General features: G+C 57.0%; 2 protein-coding genes and 1 long non-coding RNA gene across 5 annotated transcripts; 2 read left to right on the top strand and 1 right to left on the bottom strand.

Moving 5' to 3' along the window:
• Positions 1 to 943: 943 nt before the first annotated feature.
• LOC136145726 (uncharacterized) lies at positions 944 to 3,867 on the bottom strand. Its single transcript, XR_010658841.1, has 3 exons — positions 3,819 to 3,867; positions 3,285 to 3,373; positions 944 to 1,168 (listed from the first exon to the last, which is right to left on the bottom strand). It is a non-coding gene; the product is annotated as an uncharacterized lncRNA (long non-coding RNA).
• VPREB3 (V-set pre-B cell surrogate light chain 3) lies at positions 1,841 to 2,966 on the top strand. Its single transcript, XM_065903815.1, has 2 exons — positions 1,841 to 1,949; positions 2,650 to 2,966. The coding sequence occupies exons 1-2, from the start codon at positions 1,904 to 1,906 to the stop codon at positions 2,964 to 2,966; spliced, it is 363 nt and encodes a 120-aa protein (XP_065759887.1). The 5' UTR covers positions 1,841 to 1,903.
• Positions 3,868 to 4,041: 174 nt separating the features above from the next.
• Positions 4,042 to 12,160, top strand: ZNF70 (zinc finger protein 70). Of its 3 annotated transcripts, XM_065904656.1 has the most exons (3): positions 4,042 to 4,294; positions 7,145 to 7,259; positions 7,390 to 12,160. In XM_065904656.1, exon 3 carries the CDS (start codon positions 7,436 to 7,438, stop codon positions 8,795 to 8,797), a length of 1,362 nt encoding a protein of 453 aa, XP_065760728.1. In that variant the 5' UTR covers positions 4,042 to 4,294; positions 7,145 to 7,259; positions 7,390 to 7,435; the 3' UTR covers positions 8,798 to 12,160. The 3 variants fall into 3 exon arrangements, with proteins under 3 accessions (XP_065760728.1, XP_065760727.1, XP_065760726.1); XM_065904655.1 differs by lacking the exon at positions 7,145 to 7,259; XM_065904654.1 differs by lacking the exons at positions 4,042 to 4,294; positions 7,145 to 7,259 and adding an exon at positions 4,301 to 4,454.
• Positions 12,161 to 19,357: the final 7,197 nt, after the last annotated feature.

Raw genomic sequence — 19,357 nt, forward strand, 5'->3', positions numbered from 1 at the left:
AACTTCCCACCTGGGGAAGGAGCTGGGGTGGAGCCAGACTGCAGGGTGGGCCCTGGGGAGATGCACGGGTGGGGGGGTGATGGTGGGTGGGCTCAAGCGGAGCTCCTTGCTCAGCCCAGGGGGTCTCTGCAGCTAATCCAGGGTCCTAGGCCTTCTCCTTCTCCCGCTCGCTGGATCAGAGAAGACTGAGGTTCCCTCCCCCGCCCCCTCAGCCAGCTTCCAAGCTGGTCTCCATGACAGTGGGAGCTGCCAAGAGGTCTGAGCAGGAAATGCCTTCCCCCCAGTATCTGGGTAACGGGCGGCCTGGACATTCCCAGTGCAGGGCTCTAGCAGGGGTTGGAGCCTCGGGCCCAGGGGTGTCCAGAGACCACTGCCCACGCCCCCCGCCTCCACCGCCCACAAGGAGAGGCAGAGCTCCCAGGCGGGGAGTGGGGGAGGTTCCTGGAGGTGGGGGCATCCCCAACCTTGCAGGCCCCCTTCCCAGGTGCACTCCCGGCCTCCTCCTCTTCTGTCCCCTGTTGTTATTGAGGTATGATTGGCATACGGTTCACAGCCACCCTTCGACGTGTTCTCCACAGTCAGGATACAGAACATGTCCCTCATCCCCCGCCAAACTCCCAGCCAGGCTGTCACGCAGAGGGAGGCGGCCGACGGGGCAGAGCCTTGCACTCCCTGCGTGTGGGATCCACAGGGGTCGTCACCGTGTCGGTGGGGCCTTCCTTTCATCCCAGGAGGGTCCCCCTGCCTGGAGGGGCCCCGGTCTGTGGATCTGCTCACCGCCTGCTCTTTGGGGCGTTTCCTGTGTGGGGTGATGATGAGGAAGGCCAGTACAGACACTCGCCTGCAGGTCTCTGGGTGAACAGGCATTTATTTCTCTTTCTCGAGGGCAAATCCTGGGAGGGGGGTGCCGGGCTGTCCGGGGAGAGTATGTTTCCGTTTGTAAGAAGCTGCCAGCGTTCTCCAGCGTGCTGCACCATGTCACGGCCCCTCAGCGTCTGCCTGTGGCCGGGCCTCTGGACTCAGGAGACCTCCTTCTCAGCGGGCCTGCCCGCCAGGTGGTCAGGCTGTCTGTGCCCTTCTGGGGGCAGAGCTCAGCGCAGGAGAAGAGAGGAGGCCCAGATCCCAGCGCAGCCCGCCAGCATCACTCTGCTTCCTTTGGCGTTCACACCTGGACAAAGGACGAGAAGCGCCGGCCTCAGCCCCGCCGCAGGCAGGTTAGGGGGAGGACGCGCTTCAACCACAGCAGGCACACAGAGGCGGCCTGCGGGCAGCGTTCCCAGACTCACAGGCCAGCGCTTTCTCCCCAGGGGACCTGCGGCACGGTCAGGAGCGGCTGCGGCCAGATGCCCGCCTGCGCCCTCGGCTCCAGCCACCACCCCTCTGTTCGCCAAGGGGTTTCTGTCTTTCGAGCTGCTGGGCGGGGGGTGGGGGGGGGTCTTTTGTCTGCAGTGTCACAGAGGTGCCATAGAGAGGGGGCCACAGTGGGAGCTTTGTAACGGTGCGGAGGGCTGTTCAGGTCAGGGAGGCACTTGAGGGAGCCTTCTGGGGCAACGGAGATTTTATAAAACTTGGTCTGGGTACAGGCTGCAGGGATGTGTGTGTGTGTTTGTGACCCTCGAGCCACACGTGTGAGGTCTGTGCATGTGACTGTACGCATGAGGCCTCGGTGGAAAGCAGCCACCTGCTCTGACTGCACCTGTGGATTTCCGGCTCCTGCTCTCAGGAGGCCCCACGGGCCTGCTCGCTGACGTTTGGGGAGATGGCACCGCCCTCCCCCCGTCAGGGGGCTGACGATTTGCATGCCGTGTCGGGGTCCAGCGGCCTCCCTCGCGTGGAGGTCCTGAAGCACCTGGAGCACCGCCTGCACAACAGCGGACTCCCGCCTGCCTCCCTGCCTCCGGCCATGGCCTGCCCGCCTCTGGCCCTCCTGCTGGGGGCCCTCCTGGCAGGTGAGCTCTCCCCAGGCCTGGCTCACCTGGGGGGTGTGTGTGGAAGGCAGCACGGGGCTCTAGAAGACCCCTGCAGGGAAGTAAATCGCAGTGGGCAAGGGGGATGGTTTCCGAAGGGGCTGTGAGGGGGAGACCTGGCCTCAGTTTCCCCACTGGTGAGTGACCAGATGGCTAGGGTCCCTCTGGACTCTGACTCTGGGAGGGGCGGTGGCGGGTCTCAGAGACCGGTCACCTATTCAGTTTTTCAGAGGGGAAGCTGGTGTGGCCTAGTCGCCGCCCCGCAGGGCGTCAGGGACAAGCTACCCCTGAGAAGGTCTCCAGCAGTCAGTGGCTGGAGACCGAGCTGATGGATATAGTAACGGCCCAGGAGGCTTCTTCGGGGTGATCAGCCTGTAGCCGGGTTTCGGACAAGCCAGTGTGACCTAAGTGATGGGGGTCTGCAGGGCAATGGTGAGGGTGGGTAGCCGGAGGACCCAGAGGCAACCAGCCCACCCTCTGAATTCTGGACCCTTAGCTGCACGTGGCTCCTTGGGAAGACAGGGCTTAAGGGTTGCCCGCTCTGTGGCCCACCCAGTGCTGATTCCACAGTACGAACTGTGAGCTTTTGGGAGCAGATTCTCCTGGGGAGTCTGACCCAGGCTTTGTGGGGCAGGGGCCGGAAGGAAGGGGCCCAGGCCAGACCTGAGTGTGTGTCTCTCAGCCTTCCAGCCAGCCCTGACCAAGCGAGAAGCACTGCAGGTCTTCCCAGGCCAAGTGGCCCAACTGTCCTGCACAATCAGCCCCCATTACGCCATCATCGGGGACCTCGGCGTGTCCTGGTATCAGCAGCGAGCAGGCAGTGCCCCCCGCCTGCTCCTCTACTACCGCTCAGAGGAGGACCAACACCGGGCCCCTGGCATCCCGGACCGCTTCTCCGCAGCTGCGGATGCAGCCCACAACACCTGCATCCTGACCATCAGCCCCGTGCAGCCCGAAGATGATGCCGATTATTACTGCTTTGTGGGCGACTTATTCTAGGGGTGTGGGATGAGTGTTTTCCGTCTGCCTCCCACTTCTGCTCCTGACCTTGGGACCCTCTCTCTGAGCCTCAATTTTCCTCCTCTGTGAAATGGGTTAATAATATTCACCATGTCAACAATAACTGCTCTGAGGGTCCTGAGATCCCTGCGTCCGGGGGTGTGGGGGTAGGGATGATCCTGGGGATTACTGCAGAAGAGGAAACACCTGAGAACCTTGGCGTGGGGCCCAGCCTCCCCACCAGCCCCCAGGGGCTCAGACTGGTGGCTCTTGCCTTCCTGTGACAGGAGGAGCTGAGTGAGAGAAAAAGGAACCAGCCTTTGCTAATCCTGGCTCTGCATGACTGGTTGGGGTCCAACACTCAACGGGGGTGACAGGACTAGGTCTTCAGGAGCTTCTGCCTGCTCCTGGGTAGGGCAAAGAGGCAGGTGTGAGTGTGTGCATGGGGTGTGGGCACTCAGGGGCACCTGAGGGTGCTGAAGGCAGGTGGGCAGAGGGCAGGGGCGGCATGGGCAGCAGCCCTCCTGGGGTGGAGGGGCAGTCTTGCCACCAGAAGCAGAATTTAGCTGTGGGAGCGGGGGTGGGGAGTTGAGGAACACAGCTCTCTTCTCTCCTGGTTCCTCTAAGAGGCGGCACCTGAACAGAGGAACCACCCCTCAGATGCACGAGAGGGTCCCGCCCAGGCGCCCAGCCATCTCCTGGGCTCTCATCGGTCTTTGAGGGGATGAGGTGGGCAGGCGGCTCCCGGGCTCCCCACGAAGGGGGCGGGTGGAAAATCCCAACAGGGGTGATGGGCACGCCTGCCTTCTCCCGGGGACCCCAGCGCCCCCCCCGGCCTCCGGCCGGCCCCACCCGCAGGACAGGTGCCTGGTCGACGTCCTCCCAGCCGGCCGGGACGCGCGCCCACGGGACTGGCCTCCCTGACCCCGAGTCCTGCGTTCAGGGGCCCGGCGTGCGGGCGGAGGGACCAGTGAGACGCGGGCCTCCGCGCGGCCTAGAGCGGCCCCGGAAGTGCCGCGGGCGGGGGCGGAGCCCGGGAGCTCGGGGCGGGGCCTCGGGCTCGCGTCAGCAGCCGCCGCCGAGCGAGGCCACGGGCGCGGGGCTGGAGGCGCTGAGGTGCGGCCCCGCCCCGCCGGGGAGAGCGGCCCCGCCCCGGCCCGGGAGAGCGGCCACCTGTCCCTCTGGGGGCACAGGTGTGGGCGGCCCCCGGCGCTGGGAGCAGGTGCGGGGCCGCGGCCACTCTCGAGCCTCCAGCCCGGAGGACGGGCCCCGGGAGCCCCGGAGGACGGAGTGACAGAGGCCGGAGGAGCCGGGAAGGCCCGAGAGAGGTGGGAAGCACGGGGTACCAGACCTTGGGTATTTCGGCCTCAGAGCATCGGTGAAAACATTGCTGGGCACGGATAAAAGGGTCGCCAACTTTTTCAACACGGCGGAGACTTTAGCAGGGAGCTGGCACCTAGGGGGAATGGAAAAACCAGGACTTAGCAGGTGGGTGGAGGTCACAACTCCCCAGATCCTGAGGAGGAGGGGTCAGCGGGGCGGGAAAATTAGCGGGGAGAGGAGCTTTCAGAAACCAAGGGAATGAAAGGGGGCTTGGGAGTGGGGAGGTCGGTTATCCAGCGCCCCTGTGAGTAAGCGAAGGCTGGTTTATCACATCTTCCAGCTCTTCGCGAGAAAACCTACAGAGTTGTAAATACTGTGTCAACTGAGTCAAACAAATAAGGAAAAGCGTGACTTTGAGAGCCAGGCACAACGCGTCTGTGACAGGGTCTCCAGGCTGCCCATTTGCAGCCTCTGAAACAGAGGGTTTTTTGAAAAAGAGGTCTTGGGGCATCTGCCAGAATTGGGGGGGGGTGGCGCGGGAAGTGAAGACCCAGAAGAGAGGGCTTGGCCGGCTGCAAGGCGGTCACTGGATGCTGGAGCTGAAGCGCCAGCCGAAAATGGAAACTTGAAGTCTGTGTCCGTGCCAGCCACAGGTCGCATGATTTTCCTTGGCGACGTTCAGCATCTTAGGAGGAGCTGGCAGGGGAGGCGGGTAGTTCGTAGCAGGTTGCAGTAGGGCAGGAAGGTGAGGAACGTGAGGCTGGTCAGAGAGCTGGTTGGAGTGACACCCATAGGTGGACCCGCTAGAGAAGGCCTAAGTAGAGAAGGTCTAAGCTTAACGGGGAAGGGGTGGGCCAGGGTGGAAATGGGGTGTGAGGTTTGAGGAGCGGGAGCAGTGGAGATGGGGGTCTTGAAGAGGAATGGGAGTGAGCGTAGACGTCTGGAGGATGCTGTGGTTCTGTGCTTTTTTTCACACCTGGCTGAAAATTCACTGAAAACAAAACAAATCAACCTATGCTTTGTGACAGCCTAGAGGGGTGGAAGGGAGGTTCAAGAGGGAGGGGACGTATGTGTACCTATGGCCGATGCATATTGATGTACGGCAGAAAGCAAGACGATATTGTAATTATCCTCCAATTAAAGATAAAATAAAAAATCCCAAACACAACATTGTAAATCAGCTAGGCTCCAATAAACATTAAAAAGATTCCAACTAGGAATGAGTTCCGCCGTGACTCTCCTGATTCATTTCCTGTGTCGTCTTGAGGCCATTCCTCTCTGAACTTCCATGTTAGGGTAAGCAGACCTTTTATGGAGTCCTGAGGAGCAAATGAGACACGCTTGTAGAAGGCCCAGCAGTGCCTTGCACACCGCAGGGGCTCAATGACCTCAGGTTGTCATCATCCTGGTACCTCAGGAGTCTCCTTGGCGCTTGCGCAGTTTCTGAGTAGGGTCCTGCGGGGCTCCCTTGGGGCTCCACAGTGGGGTCGGGGTGCTGAGTGGGGGTGTCCTTCTCTTGTCCCTATGAAAACACCCCCTTCTCTGCTTTTGTTTGTTGTATTAATTTATATCTCCTAGATTGTTATTCAGGCAGTCGATTGTGTCCAACTCTTCGACCCCACGGGCTGCAGCACACCAGGCCTTCTGCCTTCACCATCTCCTGAAGCTTGCTCAAACTCATGTCCACTGAGTTGGTGATGCCATCCAACCATCTCATCCTCTGTCATCCCCTTCTCCTTTTGACCTCAGTCTTTCCCAGCATCAGGGTCTTTTCCAGTGAGTCATCTCTTTGAATTAGGTGGCCAAAGTATTGGAGCTTCAGCTTCAGTATCAGTCTTTGCAATGAATATTCAGGGTTGATTTCTTTTAGGATTGAGTGGTTGATCTCCTTGCAGTCAAAGGGACTCTCAAGAGTCTTCAACACCACAGTTTGAAAGCATCAATTCCTCGGCACTCAGCCTTCTTTATGATCCAACTCTCACATCCGTACATGACTACTGGAAAAAACATAGCTCAGAGTTAATTGACTTATTTGAATAAAGTTTTTTGGCAAAAAAATAAAAGTGTGGCAAGCAGTACTGACACAAAAGCAAATGGCTTTCCTCTGTTGAGTCATTCATTTATTCACTGTCCGTGTGCATGGAGAGATGGAGCGGTTGTGCTGGGAGCTGGGGCTTCCAATTCAGAGGAACCCCAGACCTGCCCTCCGGGAGCTCACAGGCAGCGCTGCGGAGGGTCCTGCCAGGACGCCTGCCCTGCGGGTGCCCAGTGTGTGGTGGACCCATGTCCTGAGCCCGTGGTCACTAGGGTCATGTGCCCGAGACTGTCAGGGTCTGAGGGTGCAGAGAAGAGGGCGTGTTTGGACTGAGTCTGGAAAAGTGAGCACGTGGCCACGTGAGAGGCCTGTGGTGGGGGACCAGTCAGGCGGAGGAAAGAGCGGCTCATACGAGCTGTGGAGCTGGACACGTAAGGGTGTGTGGGAGCAGGGGACGGGGCCACAGGGCCGGGCGTGGAGGGTGTGGGCTGCTGCAGGCTCCTGAGAAGGGGCACGCCACCATCAGGACTGGGTGTAGGCGTTTTACCCTGGTGTCCATGTAGAGAACAGATGTGGGAGGGAGGGGGAAGCTGGAGATGGGCATCCATTGGGGTCAGCCTGGAGAGAGGCAGAGACCCCTTCAGTGAAGCCTCAGGACATGGATGGGGCGGGTGTTGGGAAGATCTGACCCCCGGGTTCTGGCTGGGGCTCCGGGCTGGAGGGGTGCAGCCCACCCACAGGAGGCAAACGAGTGCTCTCTCTCCCAGCAAGACCCCAGCCCCCGTGTCCTCCAGGGACCGGACTCCTACCCCTTTTCCAGAATGACTCCCTCTCGTGTCCTCGCCCATCCTTCCGGCACCCTGAACCTTTAGAGTCTGGACACCAGCGTGCGGCGTTGTCTGTCTGTCTCTCTGCCTCCCTTGCCCTTGTTTCTGGTAAGTGTCTGACTCACCAAGGACCATCTTCGAGGGCAAGGTTGTGTCTTTGGTTCTGTCTCCTTTGGGCTCCGGCACCTACTCGGTGCTTGACCTGCTGACTTGACTGGGTCTCTTGTTTTCTTTTCAGAAGCCGAGAGCAGTTGTGTGTGTCCCAGACAGATCCAGCCACTGGGATGACTGGACCCTCCGTGGAGATCCCCCTGGCCGCCAAGCTGGGTGAGGCTTTCGTGTTTGCAGATGGGTTGGACATGCAGACAGACCTGTTCCCAGAGGAGGACCTGGGGGCCCCTTTTCTTCAGGGGAGGGCTCTGGAGCAGATGGCCGTCATCTACAAAGAGATCCCTCTCAGGGAGCAAGGCGGGGAGCAGGATGATTTCCGGGGGGACTTCGATCTCTGCTCGAGCCCCGTTCTGCCTCAGAGCGTCCCCCCAGGAGACAGGGCCCAGGACGATGAGCCGTTCGGCCCCGCCTTCCTCCAGAAATCAGACCCGACTGCATGCCGGATCACGGGCAGCAGGGAAGCCGCTGATCTGCCCGCTGGGGAGGCGGCGGGCAGGGGGGACTCAGGGCCCGAGGGGCCGCCCGGGACAGCGCAGCCCGCCAAGCCGTATGCGTGTCGAGAGTGCGGCAAGGCCTTCAGTCAGAGCTCGCACCTGCTCCGGCACCTGGTGATTCACACCGGGGAGAAGCCCTACGAGTGCGGCGAGTGCGGCAGGGCCTTCAGCCAGAGCTCGCACCTGCTCCGGCACCAGGCCATCCACACCGGGGAGAAGCCCTACGCCTGCCGCGAGTGCGGCAGGGCCTTCCGCCAGAGCTCGGCCCTGGCGCAGCACGGGAAGACGCACAGCGGGAGGCGGCCCTACGCCTGCCGCGAGTGCGGCAAGGACTTCAGCCGCAGCTCCAGCCTCCGCAAGCACGAGCGCATCCACACCGGGGAGAAGCCCTACGCGTGCCAGGAGTGCGGCAAGGCCTTCAACCAGAGCTCGGGCCTGAGCCAGCACCGCAAGATCCACTCGCTGCAGAGGCCGCACGCCTGCGAGCTGTGCGGGAAGGCCTTCTGCCACCGCTCGCACCTGCTGCGCCACCAGCGCGTCCACACGGGCAAGAAGCCGTACGCCTGCGAGGACTGCGGCAAGGCCTTCAGCCAGAGCTCCAACCTCATCGAGCACCGCAAGACGCACACGGGCGAGAAGCCCTACCGCTGCCAGAAGTGCGGCAAGGCCTTCAGCCAGAGCTCGTCGCTCATCGAGCACCAGCGCATCCACACGGGCGAGAAGCCCTACGAGTGCGGCCAGTGCGGCAAGGCCTTCTGCCACAGCTCGGCGCTCATCCAGCACCAGCGCATCCACACGGGCCGCAAGCCCTACGTGTGCAACGAGTGCGGGAAGGCCTTCCGCCACCGCTCGGCGCTCATCGAGCACTACAAGACGCACACGCGCGAGCGGCCCTACGAGTGCAACCGCTGCGGCAAGGCCTTCCGGGGCAGCTCGCACCTCCTCCGCCACCAGAAGGTCCACGCGGCCGACAAGCTCTAGGGTCCCGCCCGGGGCGAGGGCATGCCGGCCCTGGCGCCCCCGGCCCAGCGGGCGGACTTGGGCCGGCCGCACGGCCGGATCTCGGCGCCGCGGCGGAGCTGGGTCTCGCCGGCCAACTCGTCCTCTGCTGTGACCCCGGGGGTTTGGTTTTGCCCTCCATTCGCTTTTTACAAAATGCAGAGGAATAAACGTCAGAGGGAGAAAGTGGGGTTAGGTCCCCTGGAGACATCCGGCGAGCTCTAACCTCAGGCACTTGCAGAAGTGAAGCTGGCTCGCGGTCCAAACAGACCAGGGAAGACAAGTCCAAAGTCCAGGGTCGCCTTGGCCACTGCAGGGCCACTCGGGGATGGGGTGGAGGGGGCACAGGAGGGCTCGTCCTGGGCTTGGGGTGACGGCGAGGCCCCTGCGCCTCTCAGCCCTCTGCCTGGGTTGGCTGAGGGCAGGCCTGGCTGTAGGCCCTCCAGTGGAGGTGGAGGCGCGGCCAGGCCGATGATGCCTGCCTGGCTTAGCCAGGCACAGGCCCCTGCCACCAGGAGTAGCCCTCCGCCAGACCCGGGGTCCAGGCTGGGGCCCCAGCAGGGCCTCTGTTCTGCGGGCTGGGCAGCCTGTGCTCTGTCCTCCGGGGATGAAGGGTTCAGGCTCCAGCTCTGGCCCCTCCTGCCTTGATGACCTGGAGGAAGCCCCAAGGCTCCGTTTCCCTCGGGGAGAGGTGGGGACGTTGGGAATGCCACATTCCCCTGGGGTGGGGGCGGGTGTGCAGGGCTCCCATTCCGACTGCGACCGCGCACTCGTGAGCTTTGTCAACTGGCAGCTGAGGTCGGAGACCCAGGGTGCCCCCCCCCCCAGGGGGGACACAGGCCTGTCTGGTTCCCGAGGTGGCAGGGCCGCTCCGCCTCCCTGGGTGTGCTGCCCGGAGTTACGGCACCCCGCACGGCGCTCTCCCGGGCCAGTTCAGCTGGGCGTCCCCAGGGCGGGGCTCTGAGGGTGCCGTGTTTCCAGAGCTCCCCCTCCTCCCACCCGTAGCAGGCGGGCCGGCTCCCAGGCAGCCAGGCCCAGCGGGGCTTGAAGATGGCCATCCCAGTTCGGTCCCCTGCCCTCGGCCTGGAATGGGCTCGGGCAGGGCCGTGTCTGGCTGCCCCGGAAGCGTTTGTCCCAGGCTTCCGGGTGTCGGCGGGGGTCTGTGGTACTGGTGCAGGCTCCCCTAGCTCTAGTCGCGGAGGAGGTGGGCTGAGCTGTTTTCGAAGTTTTGCACATCTGCGGCCGCAGTCCCACGAGCCTTAAGGGTCACGCTGCTTATTTCAGCAGATGGGGCTCAGCTCGGTGGCTAGGATGGTCCTGAATTAAAAATGGGAAAGCCAGAGCTGCTCCTCCATCAGTGGGCTTGGCAGCTGGGGACGTTGAGAGGACAGGTCTGCTGGTCTGGGGAGACCGGCTCTGTGCAGCCCCTCTCTGCTGTCCGCGGGGCAGTAAACCGGCCCCTGTGTGCGCCCGTCTGAATGGCAGCCCGACTGGAGGATCGCCCGGTCACTCGTGAGAGCCAAGAGAGAATGCCGACACCCCCGCTCTGTGCAGGGGGACAGGGCCCCCCCAAGATCTACCTCCTTGCCCCGCCCCCGGCTCCCCATTCAGCCTCAGCCTTGGCCAGGACTGTCCTTACTGGGCAGGGCAGTCATCCACTTCCAACCTTTGCTGTCTCCGCCACGCGCTGTGCTCCCAGCCAAATTGTTTTATATTTTTCCAAGCATCACTTTGCACACATCACCACTCTCCTTAAAACCACCCTTCCGGGGTCTCCTGCACGTAAACCTCCCCGTTTCAACCCCAGCAAGCCTCCTGACCCCCCGCCACTCCCTCCCACTGGCCCTCAGCTATTTCATGCTCGTCTCACGTTTCTAAGCGTGCACTTTCTTTCTTCCCCCACCCCCGTCTCCTTTCTTTTCTGACAATTTATGTAACACGGTGGGTAAGACTCCTTTCCTGAAGGGTTGACAGACTCACACAAAACCATGGTCAGACCAGGCAAGTACTTCTTTTTCAGAAGTGTGAGCAGAACCTAGTTTTTGAGTTCACGTTCTTTCCTTGGTTTCTTATGTGTTTTTAAATCCTTTTACTTAGGCTTTTAGTGCGATGCTATAAGAGACCATCCTGGTGGTATTTGAATTGTCCTTGAGTTTTGTTGTTTGATTTTGTTTTATTGTCTTAGATTTTTTTCTTTTAGCAGATGTTGTTGACTGTTGTAAAGCTCCAGTTCTTGGTTCTGTTTACTAATCGAATTGTTTTGTCAAAGTACATGTATTCTGCTCTTTTCTTTATCTTTCTTGTTACTTAATACTTTACATTTCTAAGATGAATTATTTAGGTAGTTAATAACTTTTAATATTTCTAGTAAACGCGGGTACTTTGGTCTGTTTGTTTTCTTGTATTTATAGCTTTTTCTGCTCTATAATGTTGATGTGTTTGGTTTTTGTTTTTTTTTTTTTTTGCTCTTAGGAATTTCCCTTTGACTCAATTATTATGATTTTAATTATTTTTAATACTAATTTAAAAATTAGTACTTTTTAAATTAATCCTAATCCCAGTGATGACTGCTTAAGTCATTGCTGTTACTTCTTATTGTACGTGGTGGTGTCAGTATTTCTAAGTGTCCACAGAAATTCTCTGAGCCTGAATATATTATCAGTTTTTATACAGCATTTGTGTACTCTCAAGAAATGTGTTTTTACTCCATCAGTTCAGTTCGTTACATCAATCTTTATATTATTTTATTCCAGTCCGCACTTGCTCTAACTTGTCTTTCCTTCAGGGTCTGAGGATGCCTGGCAGCCTGTGAGCATGCCGGGGTTCAGGGGTTGTGGGCCCAGGGACCGAGCAAAGCCGTGTGGGTATGTGCACAGATGGACTATTCTGGGAGGAAGTCGATAGCCCTTGAGGGGCCTTGTGACCCCACAGTAGTTAAGAACACTCATTTACCTGGTCAAATCGTAGTCTGATTTTGTGTGTTCTTTCTTAATGTATTTCTATTTTGCCTTAGTTTCTATTTCTGTTTTATGTGTGCTGTTTATGCTTTGTTAGTCATGCCGTTATCTTGATAGACAGGGTACACGTGATCAAGTGATTACCGCATTTGGAGCAGATGTCTGTTTAACAGAGATGAACTGCAAACCTGTGCCTTTGCATGTCCTCTTTGCCTCTCGTAATGCTTCTAGCTTCCACTTCTCTTTTCCAAACATCATAATGGAAATCTCTGCTTTTTTTTTTTCTTTTAATTTGCATTTGCATGAGAGTTTATTTAGCTTGGCATTTTATTTTTAAAATTTGTGTATATATTTTTGCTATATATCTGTAACTTATAAACAGCAAATTATTGGATTTTGTTTTCTGATTCTTTCTATAATTCTTTTTACATAAGAAGTTCTCCTATTATTAACATTACTGTTTAGAGTGAGGCATGATTTATTTCCATCTTAGTATGTATTGGCTCGGTTAACCCCAAAAGGTCATGCCTATCCCTCCCACCAGCCCATCTCTGTGAGTTATTTTCCGAGTGTGGAGCATCCCGTCTAGGTCGACGAGAGGTCCACTATCGGGCACACCTGCCCCCCTCCTGGTCTGGTCAGTGCCGGGCTCTGTCCTGAGTCCACTCCTGACATCACAGCCTGTTGCTTCAGCGACCTCGGCTGTGACCCGGACGCTGTGATGTCACTGCCCAGCCCCGTGGGGATTGGGGGACTAAAGAATGCACACCTGCCTGGCAGACTGCGGGCACAGGTGACTATCACACTGTTAGCGTTTTGAAATATTCCTTTGATTTTCTACCCTTACTCCCATAGTTCATTCAGCTAGAATGTTACGTGGTGCTTTATTACACTTTAGAAAAGTTTCAGCAAATACCACGAGATGCAGCAAAGAACTAGACATCGCAGATCAGACCCGGTGTGAGGGAGCCCAGAGTCAGGTGGGAGATGGGGACCCTCTCCCACCTCCTGTCTGTCCCAGGGCGGTCCCCTCACCCGCCCCCTCTCTCCCCTGGCCCTCCTGTGGCGGGGGCCGGCCACCGTCACGGCTGCAGAGGCTGGAGAAGGGGTCGTCCTGGCCACTCTTGTGGCAGGAGGGAAGCAAGGGCAGGAGTTTACAGCGGGTGCAGTGGTCTCAGATCAGCTCTGCCCGCCACCGCGGGGTCGGGGGGGACAGTTCAGTGGGAGGCAGGAGCCCCCACCTATGACTTCTCAGAGGCGACAAGGGGGTTCAGTCACCTCAGCCCAGGTGGAAACCACACAGCCTCTCACGCAGAGGTTTGCTGGGTCACAGGTATCTGGATGTGTGTGCCATGGACTGATGTACCACCTTCGGGGGGTAAGGGGTGGGGAAAGGTAGCCCCTTTCTTTTGGGGGACCCCCTCTTAGTGTCCGATAACCAGGAAACCAAGTCAGAAGGTGGTCTGGGGGGTGCTGAGCGGGGTGTTTCCCACACCACAGGCCACACGTTCGCCCAGCCTCCAGGACTCCGGTGGGGCTGAGCGCTGGAGACTCACCCATGTTTGCTACCCCGCCCCCCGCCCCCCGCCCCCCCCCCCCCCCCCAAGGCCGTCCCGGAGCAGCTGCCTGTGACCTCACAGCTGGTCCTTCCCCTCTGGTCTAACCCCATGTGGGTGGCCGGGCCTGGGGTCCCCACCAACCTCCTGCTGTTCCCTGGGCCGCTGGCGGTCTGCAGGTGCGGGCCCTAGCTCATCAGAGCCCAGAGGACGGGAGTGGAGAGAGGAGGTGAGCCCCAGAGTCTCGAGGGGCCAGAGGCAAAACACTGGGCTGTGTCCCCGGAAGGCAGTTTCCTCAGGAAACCTTCAATAGAGGCCACCTCAGACGATCAGCCTCATCTGTTGTGGAGGCGCGGATTTCTCCCTTTAGTGAATGGTGATTGGGTTCTACCTGGCCCCGGGACTTCTGTTTGAATTATAATCTTCCCCCCTCTGCCCTCCAGAGGTCTGGAAAACGGAGGCCTGGGCTAGACAGAAGCTTTCTCCAAGATTCTTTATTGAAGGGATTCAAAGCAAAGCTTGGGTGGTCAGTGATCTGTGGGGGATGGAGGGGTGAGTGCTACGTGTAACGGTTTTACTGTTGCTACTAAACCAGTTTTGATTTGTTTCCCCTTCAAGAAGCAGAGCCAAACACCGAGATGCTGAGGTTCGCGGCAAAGCGCGGGTTCACCCACAAGGCGACCAGGCAGGGAGCCCAGAGAGCGCTCTGGAAGCTGCCTCCCCGCGGGCACCGGGCTGCGTGCTCAGGGCGTGAAGAGCAAGCAGCAGGCGGTGTGGGGCGCGGGGAGCCCGGGGAAGGGACGGACCAGGCCCGGGGCCGCGGCCGGCGCGGGGGACCCGGGCCCCGCCTCTGCGCTCACAGCGCGGCTGGGGGCGGAGCTTCCAGGGAGCGGGCTCGCGGCCACGCCCAGTGGGCGGGTCAGCGGTCCATCCGGTCCTAAGAGCCCAGCTCCAGCTAGACGCCGCTGAGTCCGGCTTCCTAGAGAACAGCCCGGCGGGTATTTTATGGTTCTGGCTTCGTGCTTGGAGGACGTGCGAGTCTTAAAAGACTCGATTAAATCTAATCAAGGCCCTTGATTAATGCGGGCAGGTGGAATGGGTTTGACTAATCATAACCCGCAGTTTCACCATCTCAGGGGCCGCTCTCACCCCCACCTACCCTACCAAAGGGTGGGGTACTAGACCGTCGTCTAGTACACTAGAGGGGTACTAGACCGTCGGCCAGGGCTGCTGAGCGGACCCGGGGCCATCCTCACACCGTCATTGGCCCCTGTGCTCAATAAAAGTAAGGAAAGCGGGAAAAGCGCTTTCTGGCCGCGGTGGCCTTGCCCGTTCCTCCATCACCATCTGCTGGCAGAGCCCGGCATGGCACTCACTGCACAGAAACCTCGGTGTCCGTTTGGGTGCCCCATCCTTGACCCCGAGATAGCACCCTTCTCCCAAAATGAGAAACACATGCTCCCAAGAGTTATTATCAGTTCATTTCAGTTCAGTCGCTCAGTCGTGTCCAACTCCTTGAGACCCCATGAATCGCAGCACGCCAGGACTCTCTGTCCATCACCAACTCCTGGAGTCTACTCAAGCACATGTCCATTGAGTCAGTGATGCTATCCAGCCATCTCATCCTCTGTCGTCCCCTTCTCCTCCTGCCCCCAATCCCTCCCAGCATCAGGCTCTTTTCCAATGAGTCAACTCTTCACATCAGGTAGCCAAAGTATTGGAGTTTCAGCTTCAGCATCAGTCCTTCCAATGAACACCCAGGACTGATCTGCTTTAGGATGGACTGATTGGATCTCCTTGCAGTTCAAGGGACTCTCAAGAGTCTTCCCCAACACCACAGTTCAAAAGCATCAATTTTTCGGCGCTCAGCTTTCTTCACCGTCCAACTCTCACATCCATACATGACCACTGGAAAAACCGCAGCCTTGACTAGATGGACCTTTGTTGACAAAGTAACGTCTCTGCTTTTTAATATGGTATCTAGGTTGGTCATAACTTTCCTTCCAAGCAGTAAGCATCTTTTAATTTCATGGCTGCAGTCACCATCTGCAGTGATTTTGGAGCCCCCCAAAATAAAATATGACACTGTTTCCACTGTTTTCCCATCTATTTGCCATGAAGTGATGGGACCAGATGCCATGATCTTAGTTTTCTGAATGTTGAGCTTTAAGCCAACTTTTTCACTCTCCTGTTTCACTTTCATCAAGAGGCTTTTTAGTTCCTCTTCACTTTCTGCCATAAGGGTGGTGTCATCTGCATATCTGAGATTATTAATATTTCTCCCGGCAATCATTATAATCGCAGCCAATTGTGTTAATTCATCCTCAGATCCACTCACAGTTCCACTGAACATTCTGCTAATCTCTGACAACTACATAAAGCAATACTGAGAAGAAAAGAAAGTGGTTGATAAATACAAATGCATACACAATAAGGAGCAAACAAAAGTGTCCTCGCAGTTCTCTTTTGTTCACCTCTCATGAGTAGGATGGCAGATAAAACACAGAATGCCCAGTGAATAATTTTTTGGTGTAAGTATGTCCCTAATACTGCATAATCTTCAAATCTAATCTACCTTATTTATTATTATTTTTTTTAACATTGTTTGCTAGTCATTCATCAGTTCATACACCAAAGCCTTTGTTTCTTGACTCCTAACTTTCTGAGCCTTCTGGGGTGAGAAGCACCCGTAGCCTTCAGAGCCCATCACACAGTCGCCTTGAGACCAGACCCTTCTCTGCCCATCACAGCTGACCGAAAGGCCAGCCCATGGCCAGCGCTCGCGCCCCCTGGCGGACAGACTCTGTGCGGCAGCCCCGGGAGCCCGTGTGCGACCCCGCGGTCTCTGGCGCCCTCTAGTGTGAAAAGATCTCAGCCTGGTGTTCTGAGTCATCGGGCGGTGTTTATTAGTGATGCTGCTCGCGTGACGATGATGGTCCTTTCCCGGGAGGCACGTTTGGGGCGTGTCGGCTCAGGGGCCGAGCTATTAGCCTGCATGGCGCCCACAGGCATCGCGTCCCCCTGGGCCGGGTCAGTTGTGGGTTGTCCAGACATGGGCTCCTCGAGTCCCTGGCCCCGTGTCCCTCCCAGGTCAGCGTCCAGCGTTGCCCTCCTGGTTGTGGACTTGTGCAGCGGTCTCCGCAGATGTAGGCGCGCCCTAAAGGATGTAGTGGGGCCTCTCAGCACCGCCCCCTCCCAGGTTTGCGGGTCAGCAGTGATGTGACCGGCAAGAGGGGCTGCTTTGGGGTCCCTTCAGGGATCTGGGAAATGGAGGCCTGGGCTAGACCAAAGTTTTCTAGAAGATTCACCACTGCAGGGACTCAGAGACAGACCTATGGTGGTCAGCAATCTGTGGGGGATTCGGCGGTGAGGGGGTTCCGAGTGCTGCATGTAGTGGTTTCACTCTTGTTAGGGAAACTTCCCCCCGCCCCCTACAAACAGCAGGCCAAGATACTGAGATGCCAGGTTCGCGGCAAAGCGCGGGTTCACCCGCAAGGCGACCAGGCAGGGAGCCCAGAGGGCGCTCTGGAAGCTGCCTCCCCGCGGGCACCGGGCTGCGTGCTCAGGGCGTGAAGAGCAAGCAGCAGGCAGTGTGGGGCGCGGGGAGCCCGGGGAAGGGCCGGACCAGGCCCGGGGCCGCGGCCGGCGCGGGGGACCCGAGCCCCGCCTCTGCGCTCACAGCGCGGCTGGGGGCGGAGCTTCCAGGGAGCGGGCTCGCGGCCACGCCCAGTGGGCGGGTCAGCGGCCCATCCGGTCCTAAGAGCCCAGCTCCAGCTAGACGCCGCTGAGTCCGGCTTCCTAGAGAACAGCCCGGCGGGTATTTCATGGTTCTGGCTTCGTGCTTGGAGGACGTGTGAGTCTTATTTTAAAAGACTCGATTAAATCTAATCAAGGCCCTTGATTAATGCGGGCAGGCGGAATGGATTTGACATCTCAGGGGCCGCCCTCACCCCCACCTATCCTGCCAAAGGTGGGGGCCTCGGTGCTGAGATCTGGGGTGACACATAGAGTCAGGTGAAGTCTTGGGACAGGGGGACGATTCCAGGCCCTAGGGTGCCGGAAAAACCTACCTGGCCCCGGGCTGGCGCACAGAAGTGGCCCTCAACTGGCCAGAAGGTGCGGGAGCCCAGGGCTGGTCTACTGCAGAGGGGTGGCCTGGTGGACAGAGTGGGGTCTGAGTACCTGCTGAACTGGCCCGTCAGGGCTGCTGAGCAGACGCGGCGCCACCCCCGCACCATCGCTGGCTGCTGCGCTCGATAGGAGGGAGGGAGGGAAACAGGGAAAGCAAAGGCGCTTTTTGGCCTCTTTTGTCTTTCGCGTTCCTCTAGCACCATCTGCCGGCAGAACTCGGCATTGCACCAGCAGGCCAAACCTCGGTGTCTGGCTTGGATGCCCCCATCCTTGTCTCAGAGATCTCACCCGCTCAGCAGTTCCCCTGGGGAGAATGTCAGGAAGATGTCACCTTGACCCGGAGCTCGGTGGAGAGGGTGCCCTGTGTTCTTCCCGCAACTGCTTGGCGTGGAGGTGCCTCACGTTGGGCTGGGGGCGGGAGGAAGGAAACAGCTCACGACAGACTCTGGACAGACTGTCCCTGCTCTTGCCAATTTTCAGTAGATTTTCTTTAATACATATTTCATTTTTTGTATGCCCTTAGGTCTGTTTCCAGAAACTTTAAATATATTGAAAGACTTTCAATATTTGTATGAAAATATTATTTCATAGAATGTATATGAAGCAACAGTTAGAACTGGACATGGAACAACAGACTGATTCCAAATAGGAAAAGGAGTACGTCAAGGCTGTATATTGTCACCCTGCTTATTTAACTTATAAGCAGAGTACATCATGAGAAATGCTGGGCTGGATGAAGCACAAGTTGGAATCAAGATTTCCAGGAGAAATATCAATAACCTCAGATATGCAGATGACACCACCGTTATGGGAGAAAGTGAAGAAGAACTAAAGAGCCTCTAGATGAAAGTGAAAAAGGAGAGTGAGAAAGTTGGCTTAAAGTGCAACATTCAGAAAACTAAGATCATGGCATCCGGTCCCATCACTTCATGGCAAATAGATGGGAAACAGGATACAGTGTCAGACTTTATTTTTTCTGGGCTCCAAAATCACTGCAGATGGTGACTGCAGCCATGAAATTAAAAAATGCTTACTCCTTAGAAGGAAAGTTATGACCAACCTAGAGAGCATATTAAAAAGCAGAGACATTACTTTGTCAACAGAGGTCCGTCTAGTCAAGGCTATGGTTTTTCCAGTAGTCATGTATGAATGTGAGTGTTGGACTATAAAGAAAGTTGAGCGCCAAACAATTGATGCTTTTGAACTATGGTGTTGGAGAAGACTCTTGAGAGTCCCTTGGACTGCAAGGAGATCCAACCAGTGCATCCTAAAGGGGATCAGTCCTGAATATTCATTGGAAGGACTGATGTTGAAGCTGAAACTCCAATACTTTGGCCACCTCATGTGAAGAGCTGACTCATTTGAAAAGACCCTGATGCTGGGAAAGATTGAGGGCAGGAGAAGGGGATGACAGAGGATGAGACGGTTAGATGGCATCACCGACTCAATGGACATGGGTTTGGGTGGACAGGGAGTCCTGGCGTGCTGTGATTCATGGGGTCGCAAAGAGTCGGACACGACCGAGCAACTGAACTGATACATAAATTTAAAATTAATATATAAAACATATACATGTAGAATGATAAGCATATAATACATTTATATTATAAATGAAAATTATAAACAAGTATATGTTATTATATTTATAATACTTTATATTTATAAGCAAGTATATATTATTATAAGCATAGTTATCAATAGAAATAACTTTGGGCTTTCCTGGTGGCTCAGACAGTAAAGAATCTGCCTGCAGTGCAGGAGACCCGGGTTCAATCCCTGGGTCAGGAAGATCCCCTGGAGAAGGAAATGGCAACCTGCTCCAACACGTTTTTGTTTTTTTTTTTTTCCTCCAACACGTTTGCCTGGAGAATTCCAGGCAAAGGAATTCTCCTTTGGAC

This window comes from Muntiacus reevesi, chromosome 13, assembly GCF_963930625.1.
Source record: "Muntiacus reevesi chromosome 13, mMunRee1.1, whole genome shotgun sequence".
NCBI lineage: Eukaryota > Metazoa > Chordata > Mammalia > Artiodactyla > Cervidae > Muntiacus > Muntiacus reevesi.